The following is a 10,953-nucleotide window of genomic DNA, read 5'->3' on the forward strand; positions in this document are numbered from 1 at the left end:
TTATCTCCTTTTCTCTTTGTTTTATGCTCTCAACTTTTAACAAATGCTTTGATGCAATATAATATGGAGGTAGGGATTAAGATTCATCATAATTCCCCAAGGATACCACATCTGCTTTATGCAGATGATATCTTGAACTTTTCTGAAGCAAACTTTAATATGATTAAGAGGATTAAGGGCATCTTATTAGACTATTGTAATTGGTCAGGTCAAAAAATCAATTACAAGAAATCCTCTATTTTATGTGGGAAAGCTGTTAGTAGAAGGAAAAAGAAAAAAATTACTCGGGTAATGGGATTCAAGCTTGTGAAGGAATTCTGTTACTTAGGAGTACAAATGGCTTTAAGGAGATTGGTAGCTTCATATTACAGTTTTCTATTAGAGAAAGTTCTTGGAAAGCTTGAAACTTGGGGATCTAAATTCATTTATCTAGCTGGAAGATTGACTCTTGCTAGATCGACTATCCTTTCAATTCCTATTTTTTACTGCACGCATTCTCTGGTTCCAATCGGTGTTCTGAGGGAAATTGATAAAGCCTGTAGGAAGTTTGTTTGGCATAAGAAGAACAATGAAGATGGATTGCATTTTGTTAGTTGGGATATTCTGTGCAAGCCGTTTCATTTAGGTGGACGTGGTCTCAAATCTTGTACTCAAAGAATGGATTCCTTAAGAGCTAAAATTACATGGAAATATGTGAATGATGAAGATTCATTGTTGCATAAATGTTTGAAGCCTATATATGGAAATTCTGGCTGGATTCCGGAATGGAAGCATAATCTATCTTCTACATGTAAAATCTTAAGAAGTGGTGCTAAGGCACTTAAACCTATTATTAGATGGAGGATTTCTAATGGTGAAATATCAAAGTATAGGAGGATGTTTGGATACTTGATAAAGCTTTATGTAAATGGCCAACGTTTTTTAATAATCAACTTATTAATGATCTTTGTGTAGATCAATTTCTGGAAAATGGTAGATGGAACACTGATAAACTGCTTGAGGTGTTCGGAGAGGATTTGCTTCAGATTATATGTGAATTGAATATTGATCTTGATGCTGGATATGATCAAATGGAACTCATTTCTTATAATTCTAGAAAAAACACTTACGGCTTTATCTTATGAGGCTTTTTTAATGAATGATAGTAAAGGAAGCTATTGGTCTTGGATGAAGAAGATTAAGCTCAATTCAAGGACTGAAGTTTTTTGGTGGAGGATATTCCATAAAGCTATTCCAACCTTTCATTTCCTTGAATACAGAGGACTTAAGGAAGGATGCTTATGTCCAAGAGGTTGCTTGGAAATTGAAGATGTTAAGCATTTGGTGGTGACTTGTGAAAAGCTCATTCAAACTAAAATAATTCTCAATCTTTGGGGATTTCAGATTCCGAATTTTAAATGTTTTGCTGATACTATTGAGTGGTTGGAGATAAATGCTTCCAAAAATACATTTATCACAAATGTATTTTGTAATTTGGTTTTTCTTTGCTGGAAGTCTAGAAATAGACTTATTCATGAGGGAATTGAGGATTCCAATTTAAGCATTGCTTCTAATGCTCTTAGTTTGAATTCAATTTCTATTTCCAATAGAAATAAATCGGGCCTATGGGATGTTAATCAACCATCTCGGTTGTTTAAAGATTCTTGGCATCCTCCTCCACCCGATTGGATCAAGATTAATGTGGGCGCGTCTTTGTTATCTACTTATAATGCCGGAATTGGAGCTATTGGGCGTGATCATCTAGGGAGGTTTCTATTTGCTAAAGGAATCAAAGGTATCCATTGGGACATTGCTCGCCTTGAACTTGAAGGTATTTTATCTCTTCATGACATTATCAAGGATTGGATTTCTCAAGTTAAAGGGATAATCATTGAAGTAGACAATGAAAATGTGATGAAAATTTTTCTAAACATTCTCAACAAAAGTCATATACCGTGGATTGAAGCAAGGTTCTATTCCTTTATTAAAGAGTTTAATTGTGTTATTTTCAAACATGTTAGTAGGGAAAGCAATAAGTTAGCAGATTTCTATGCTAACTATGCTCATAATGGTGATTTTAATTGGGATTGTCTTAGCATGAATCACATTCCTTCTCCTTTTTTTCTTATTTTAAAGGAGGAATGTGATGATATTAGCTTGTATTAGCTTATTTTCTTTTTAATGCTATTGCTTTATGCATCTTCCAAAAAAAAAAAGTATAATATTCAATACGTAAAGCGCAAAGTGTAGTGACACTTTTATTAATTATAGCACTCATAACTTGTATATGATTTACACATATTTTATATACATACAATAACTATATAACTAATTAAATTAAACCATATCAGATAATAATTTTCACCAAATTTAATGATATCTTTCAATAAGTATAATAAATTTATAAAATATGCATTTTTTAATAAATAATTTAAAACTTAATATAAATTTTAAAAAAAATGTATATGCTTAATTTGAAGGCAATCTTCAAAAGTGAACCTTTAAATTAAAATTTCTAACAAAATTTTTCATGCATAGAAATTAACAAGAAATTAAAAGAAGTATAGCAGTTTCAAGATTGCACGAAAAGGTCATTTATTATATTTTCTAACCAACTCTTCTTAGGTTTACCTCTAACTTTCTTAATATAAGTTAAATCTAATACATATACTCTCCTAATTGGGTCATTGGAAGGCTGTCGTTTTATGTGAACAAACCTACTAAAATGACTCTAACTAATCTTATCTTCCATTGGAGCTACTCCAACCTTTTCATCTGTATGCTCCTTTAAATCTCATACAATGAGATTAAGAAAAATTCTTAGTCATCTTTCAAATCTCATAACCTTCTAGAATTTTTTTTTTAATTTTATCTTCAAAACCTTCTTGTTTTTTTTAAGTCAACCTTATATTATTTTGCTTGAAAAATGGTAGAAGTAGATGCAGCTGGAGATGAGCTAACATGCCTTATGGATGATCCTCCTCTATTTTTGACCCACTAAATCTTATTGATCATTACAATCAACTTCTTTTGATACCCATAAATGACGATCCTCCTCTTAACATGCTTTTTCTAAATCCTTATCCAACAAAAGGAAAAAAAATGCTTACTTTTTGAAAGAATGTTCAAAAAAAAAAAAAAAAAATCTAACAAGTGAATAATGAATACCCATTAATGATTTTTCTTTTTAGAGCTGCGTGAGCTGGAAGTGATGTGCAGTTATCAGCCTTTGCTTGCATTGAGAAATTAGAGACTCCCTAAGCATGAACAAGAACGTCTACGGAGAATGCCAATGTTTTTTGCATGTGAGGAGAAATCCGAGATATAGATGAGCATGGGTCAAGCATCATCTATAGTTGTGACGTCTGCATGCTCTAAATTTTCTTTTTAGTGATCTATCTATTTGAAAGCAAACCTGCAGAAAGGGTTAGCTGAAAACAGAAAGAAGATTCATGGTGGAAGAAGACTATCGGGTATCACTGCTTCATCTCATTCCTTTTTGTTACAGTACATCTATATATTGTAAGTAATAATAGAAAGCTATAATGAGAGTAAGTGTATACTGCTCCACGCTATAGTGGACCATGTGGGATTGCCTCTGCTGTAGCTAGTGGGCACTCCTTGATGGTGTGATAGCTTGTAGGACATTGTTAACAACTCCCCTCAAGCTGATGGTGTAGGAGTGACCTGAAGCTTGGTTCAAAGGCTGGCAAAGCAAAGACAAGGAAGTGCCTTAGTGAAGATATCAGCAATTTGATCATGGGAATTGATGTGGTGTATAGTAATTGTAGCTGATTTTTTGCAATCACGGATGAAATGATAATCCACCTCTATATGCTCAGTGCGAGCATGGAATACAGGATTGTGAGCAAGGGTGATAGCGGATACGTTATCACAATAGAGAGATATAAGTGTGGAAATGGTAAATTGAAAATCCGCCAAGAGTCGATGAATCTAAATGATGTCAGTGGCAGCGGTTGCTAAAGCATGGTATTTAGCTTCTGTGGAGGATTTAACAACTGTGGGTTGCTTCTTGATGAACCAAGAAAGAAGTGTATCACTGATGAATAAACAATAACCTATTGTGGATTTTCTAACGGGTCACCAACCCAATCTGAATTAGCATAAGCATGTAAAATGGAAGATTGGTCGTTGATTGGCAAACCACAATCGGCGGTGCCTTTAATGTACCGAAGTAGGTGTTTAAGAGCATGAAAATGTTGTTGCAAGGGACAATGCATAAATTGGCACAATTTGTTGACAGCATAAGCAATATCCGGTCGTGTCATCGTTAGATACTGTAAAGATCCAACTAGATGCCAGAAAAATTCTAGGTTTTCAAAGACAGTTAAAGAAGAGGCATCCGAACCCAGTTTTAAAGGAAGTGGAGTAAGCACCGGATTGCAATTGTCCATGCCGGCTCTATGTAGTATATTGAATGCATACTTTGATTGATGAAGATGATATCCCGTAATGGTGGAAACAGCTTGTATACCAAGAAAGTAGTTGAGAGTGCCCAAGTTGCGAAGCTGAAACTGTTGTTGGAGGTGGAGAAGTAGATCTGCAATGATTTTGTGATTGTTGCCGGTGACTAAAATGTCATAAACATATATTAAAAAATATATGAGATGAGAATTATGGTTATAAATGAGGAGAGATGTATCTGCATCACTATGCCGAATAGCGAACCATTGATGCGGAGACTGTTTAAGACCATAGATTGCTTTATGCAAGCGACAAACATAGTCTGGATGTTGAGGGTCTTTAAAACCCGGGGGTTGATGCATATACACCACTTCATCTAAATCACCATGAAGAAAAGCATTTGAGACATCTAATTGAAGGATAGACCAATGTCTAATAACCACGGCGGTGATAGAAAGACGAATTGTTGGTAGCTTTGCAACTAGACTAAAGGTTTAAGTATAATCAATACCATATTCTTGGCGATAGCCTTGGGCAACAAGGCGAGCTTTATAACGAGCTATCGAGCCATCCGACTTTCTTTTGGTTTTGTAAATCTATTTACAACCAAGCACTGTTTTAGTAACAGGTGGTGTAACCAAGTCCCATGTCCCTTGTTGTTGTAGAGCCCGAAACTCAGCTAACATAGCATCTCGCCAACATTTATGTTTACTGGCCATGGTAAAACTTGTTGGATCGGGTTCTTCAACTAGCATATGTTGAAGGTTAAAGACAGTTTTTGGCTTGAGCTTACCAGTTTGCAATCTAGGCACCATTGGGTGTCGGGTAGGAATCTGTGAGTGAGGTGGAGAAGATGAAATTGGGATATCTGAAGTGTGCGGGGAAGTGGATATCTCAGGTAAGTTTTCTGGAATGGTGGGAAGTATTGGTGGAGAAGTAGTGGGCTGTGTAGTTGTTTTATGTGGAACTAGAGTTAAGGGAGATATAATAGAGTTGGGAGTTGAGGTTGTAGGGGAAGATGGGGAGGAGATAGAAGAGATAAATAGAAAGATATGTTCATGAAATTGTACATGCTGAGAGATCAGGATTTTATTATTTTTCAAGTGGTAGCAACGAAAACCTTTGTGGGTAGAACTATATCCAATGAAGACACAAGCTGAAGATTTTGGAGCAAATTTATGAGGAGTCGTGGGTTGAAGCCATGGGTAACACAAGCAACCAAATACTTTGAGGTGAGAATAAGATGGGGGATGCTTATAAAGACATTGGAAGGGAGAAATGGAATTTGTAGTAAGAGATGGGAGATGATTTAATAAATATACTGCAGTTAATTCATATTCAACCCAAAAAATTGTTTGTAAATGAGCTTGTATTAACAGAGTATGTGCTGTCTCAATGATATGACGATGTTTGCGCTCCGCAAGACCATTTTGTTGCGGAGTATGAGGATAGCTAATTTGGTGCAAAATACCACTTGTGGAGAGAAAATGTTGAAATTGAGAGCTAGTATATTCGCCACCACCGTTAGATAAAAAAATTTAATATTAGTGGAGAATTGTTTTTCAACCATGGATTTGAATAAGACAAACTTAGAGAATACTTCAGCTTTAGTAACCATTGGATAAATCCATGAAAAATGAGAAAACTCATCCAAAAATAGAAATAATAGCGATATCCATTAATTGATAAAATTGGGGAAGGCCCCCATACATCAGAGACGACGACTTGAAAAGGAGAAGTACATATAGAAGTAGAACTAAGGAAAGGTAACTTATGACTTTTTTGCTGTTTGACATGGATGCACACAGTGCTAGATTCAGAGATTTTTAACGATGGAAAACTAGAAGCTATACTAGATAAGACGGCTTGATGTGGATGTCCCAGTCTGGCATGCCACGTAGACGTGCTGATAGTGGTGAGGAGAGCTTGTGAAGACGATCCGGAGGGAATGACAATGGAATAAAGTCCATCACGGCAAGAACCCGAGAGAATCGAGCATTTGATTTTCCTATCCTTTATATTATAGCCATTAGGTGTGAAGGAAACAGTACAATCATTATCAGAAGTTAGACGGTGAACTGAAAGTAAATTATGAGAAACTTGAGGAACGTGAAGAAGGGGTGACAGAGAGAGCTTACGTTTAGGTGTAGGAAGGATTCATTGACCTGTATGAGATATAGGAAGTGATTGTCCATTGCCAACTTGTATTTGCTGGAGGCCATGATATGGTTAGGATGTTAGGAGTTGATTTGGATCATTGGTAATTTGAGACGTGGCATCGGTATCCAATATCTAATCGGAAGATTGCCCAGCAGATGCAGATGTAGAGTTTTCTGTTGATTCAGCAACGAAGGCAGCGGGATTTTGCTTAACGTAATTAAGGTTAGTGCGATGCCAACACTTTTCTGCAGAATGGCTAAGTTTACCACATATTTGACATTCAATGTGTGGGTAATTTGTTCGTCCACCACGAGAATTGCTGAACCGTCCACAACCACGCTGAGAGCAGAAAGGTGGTCTGGAGGAGCCACGAGCTGGTGTCACAGCGAGTGCAACAAGAGTTTCAGAAATTTGAACAGAATGAAGTGATCGAGCAACTTCATTTTTAGGATTCGTCTCTTCCCTAACAATAGGGAGTAAAAATCATCTAGATTCAATGGCTGAAGGTTTGTACGAATAGCTGTTTTAAAACCTTGATACGATGTAGGTAAGCCGTTTAGTGTGTACATAATGATATCCTCGGAGTCTAGAATACAGCCGGCGGTGGTGAGGGTATCTACCTTTTGTTTGATTTCAGTTAAATACTGCTGCATTGTCTTGTTTTCCATTGAAATGTAGTGCAGATCATTTTTAATCTGAAGAATACGGGATCGGTTCGAAGATTGCAAATGTTTTCCGATTGTTTGCCAAATGTCGGAGCAGGATTCCAAACTCAGAACGTAAGGCAGCAGGGGTGCCGAGATTGTAGAGAACAATGCGGCAGCTAAGTTTTGGTCAATTAGCATCCAGGTAGAAAATAGAGGGTTAGGTATCAAGGTACCAGTAGCCGAAGAAATTTGTTGGGGAGGACAATGAGCGGTTCCATCTAGATACCCCTCGAAGCTATTTGCTCGAAAAACCTTTAGGATTTGCGGCCTCCTGGTGAGGTAATTTTTGGGAGTGAGCTGAACTGTGAGACGTTCTTAATTGTAGACATTAAGAACTTCAACTGGGGTGGGATGGTAACTGTTCCGATGATCTAAGAGGATTCGGTGGTACCAGTGGCCGATGATGAGGAGTTTCCAGATTCCATCTTACGGAAGATGTACCCCGGAGAAATGAGAGCCGTGAGGCTTATAGCTGCTCTGATACCATGAAAGCAAACCTGCAGAAAGGGTTAGCTGCAAACAGAAAGAAGATTCATGGAGGAAGAAGACTATCGGGTATCACTGCTTCATCTCATTCCTTTTTGCTACAGTACATCTATATATTGTAAGTAATAACAGAAAGCTATAATGAGAGTAAGTGTATACTGCTCCACGCTATAGTGGACCATGTGGGATTGCCTCTGCTATAGCTAGTGGGCACACCTTCTACTGTGATAGCTTGATGGTGTGATACCATGAAGAAACTTTATAGTACAAAAATTTCAAATTAAAAAAATTTATGTACTAAGAAACTGCTTCATAAAGCAGTAAGAACGAAATCTAAATTGGTCTCCCAACTAATAATTTGGGCTGAACGCAAAGATTCGTTTTGCCAATCAACTAATTACATGTGAATTATTTTCCTGATTAAGAGTTGTATTTTTTTATTTTGAGTCTTTTCATGAGCTTAAGCCTAATAGTTAATTATCCTTTTTAATTATAGGAGAAATTTCTTGATTGATGATATCTCTGGAGACTTCATATATCTTATCTTGCAGATTGCTTGCTATTTTATATTTCAAGTTATTTATAAGTTTTTTTTTTTATTTTATTTTTTTAATTTTTTGTGCTTGTGCACAGTGCTCTCCTTGTGACCAACTATTGTTTTGTCTATTTTATTTAGTTGCGACTTTAATTTAGCTGCCTTGATGCGCTTTTCTACTAGATTAGGTTATTTTGGTGCCTGCGTACATTTTAGTTATATATGTGCAGTTTATCTTTAGCTTGTGCTTTCTAGCCTTTTGGGCTATGTCCTATTCTTATTCTGTGTTTAAATTAGCTAGCTTAAATATGATCTATCACCTCATAATAGCCTCTTATAATTTTTGTTTATTTCATCTCCATTCCACCCTTGGCATGCAGAATCTGATACTGTTTGATTTTCCAGTGTATAAATGGACATATTGCATGTTCGTATTGCTGTCCTAAACTCTCAAACAAATGTCACTTCTGCTGTGAACCTATCGGTGGCCACCGATGCTTTGCACTAGAGAAAATTCTAGAATCCATTACCAGCCCATGCCAGTATGGTAATTACGGATGCAGAGCTATTCTATCCTTTGCTGAGAAAGTATCCCATGAAGAAGCCTGTAGTCATGCTGCCCTCTTCTGCCCAATTAGTAATTGCACCTTCTCTGGCTCAAAGAGTCTTCTCTTTACTCATGCCAAACATATGCACGGCAACATTTCAAAGAACTTCTGCTATGATAAACCTTTCTTGGTTATTTTGGAGAAGCAGCAACCTTTAATGGTTCTGCTTGGGGAGGACAACCATTTCTTTCTCCTCTTAAACAATCATGAGATCTTCCCTGGGAATGTGCTCTCTGTTATCTGCATGGCTTCAGACAATGCCGAGTATGACTTCTCATGCGAGCTCAAGGTGAATAGCAGGGAAAGCTCGCTTAGGTTTAGGGCCTCAGCTGAGAAGGTCAAGAAGTGGAATGGAGTTCATCCTCGCAAGGCTTTCCTTGTGGTTCCAGACAGTTTTGGTACTACGGATGCTCGATTACGTGTAAATGTTTGCATCTATAAATCATTATCATCAGGTGTTCTCAAGTAGCACAGGCCTGTTTTGATTTCCGTTTCAGTTTCTACTTATTGGTAAAAGCATTTGCAATATATATATATATATATATTTATTTGTGTGTGATGTTTTGCTATTTTTATTGAATGTTAAGTTAAGTGTGCAAACATAAAGTGTATATATATATATCTATATTTGTTTGTGTGTGATGTTTTGCTATTTTTATTGAATGTTAAGTTAAGTGTGTAAACATAAAGTTCATTTGCTAATGTTATAAAATTTTTCATTATTTTACTAATCAAACACTACTATTTTATATGATATTTTTGTTGATTTTGATAAACTCATCGCAGACACTAGAACCCAGGGCCCAAGTGCCTGACTTAGCACCTAGAAACCTAAACATGATATTCATGTGCTAGATTTAGTGATTATGAATGTCCTAATCACCCCGTCCCTAATGCCTAAGCATCCAACTTGGCACTAAGCACTACAATAATGGTTTTGAAGTTATAAATTATTAGTTTTGGCCAGATTGTACTAATGGAACTTTTGTGACTTGATTAGGATGAATTTATTCTATTAGAAGTGTTTTATCATTGGATAAAAAGTTAGCTATTGATATATATATATATTGTAGACTCGGTGGCTCTGTCCTCTCAAAATTTTATTGTAGAACTCTTCTTCACTTATTACCTCACACCCTCAAAACAATTTTCCATCTATTTCCTCATAAAATCCACTCAAAAAGCCAAGAAGGGCTCTCATCCGAAGCTTGGTTCAATCCAACCTAGGTTGTTTATGTACCTCTTTTGACCTTCCAAACTCCTTGAAAAATTATTTAATATTTTCAAATTAATATAGACATAATTCTCTTAAATTTCCAAGAGTTTTTTAATTCATGGAGCTTCCACATATTGAAACCTGAAACCCTCAACTCTAAGTAGGAGAATTCAGCTATATCATACTTCTTTTGCATGACAAATGAAAACCTCATCTCAAACCTTTCCCAAAGCCTCTACATCAACCATAGCATACTTTAGAAACCTTAAAACCTCATACTTCTTCTCAGCTGTCTAATTATCGGCCACTGTAAAGTTGGTATTGGTGCCTAGGTGGGAAGAAGAGAATTGGATACTTCCGTAATTAGCATACTGGCATGGGCTCGTAATGGATTCGAGAATTATCTCAAGTGCAAAGCATCGGTGGCCAATTAGTAATTGCACCTTCTCTGGCTCAAAGAGTCTTCTCTTTACTCATGCCAAACATCTGCACGGCAACATTTCAAAGAACTTCTGCTATGATAAACCTTTCTTGGTTGTTTTGGAGAAGCAGCAACCTTTAATGGTTCTGCTTGGGGAGGACAACCATTTCTTTCTCCTCTTAAACAATCATGAGATCTTCCCTGGGAATGTTCTCTCTGTTATCTGCATGGCTTCAGACAATGCCGAGTATGACTTCTCAGAGTTTTTTTTTTTTTAATGAGGCTTGCGTCTTAACTTGGTTGAGGCCCGCCTCACCTTAGTGGCATGAGGCTTACTTCTCATGCTATATATATATATATTAAAACTTAGATAAATCTTGAAGTAAATGCCCGAAACTTTATGTTAACACTTTGAA

The 10,953-nt window shown here is 36.5% G+C and overlaps 1 protein-coding gene across 1 annotated transcript in view; it reads left to right on the forward strand.

Moving 5' to 3' along the window:
- The window catches only part of LOC110099151 (E3 ubiquitin-protein ligase SINA-like 7), a 19,357-nt gene extending 8,862 nt beyond the window's left edge, over positions 1 to 10,495 (forward strand). Inside the window, exon 3 of the mRNA XM_020826237.2 lies at positions 8,698 to 10,495. Within this exon, the coding sequence (XP_020681896.1) occupies positions 8,698 to 9,369 (672 nt within the window). The 3' untranslated portion in view covers positions 9,370 to 10,495. The remainder of the gene's footprint in view (positions 1 to 8,697) is intronic.
- Positions 10,496 to 10,953: the final 458 nt, after the last annotated feature.

Source organism: Dendrobium catenatum, unplaced genomic scaffold, assembly GCF_001605985.2.
Source record: "Dendrobium catenatum unplaced genomic scaffold, ASM160598v2 fragScaff_scaffold_1685, whole genome shotgun sequence".
Taxonomy (NCBI): domain Eukaryota; kingdom Viridiplantae; phylum Streptophyta; class Magnoliopsida; order Asparagales; family Orchidaceae; genus Dendrobium; species Dendrobium catenatum.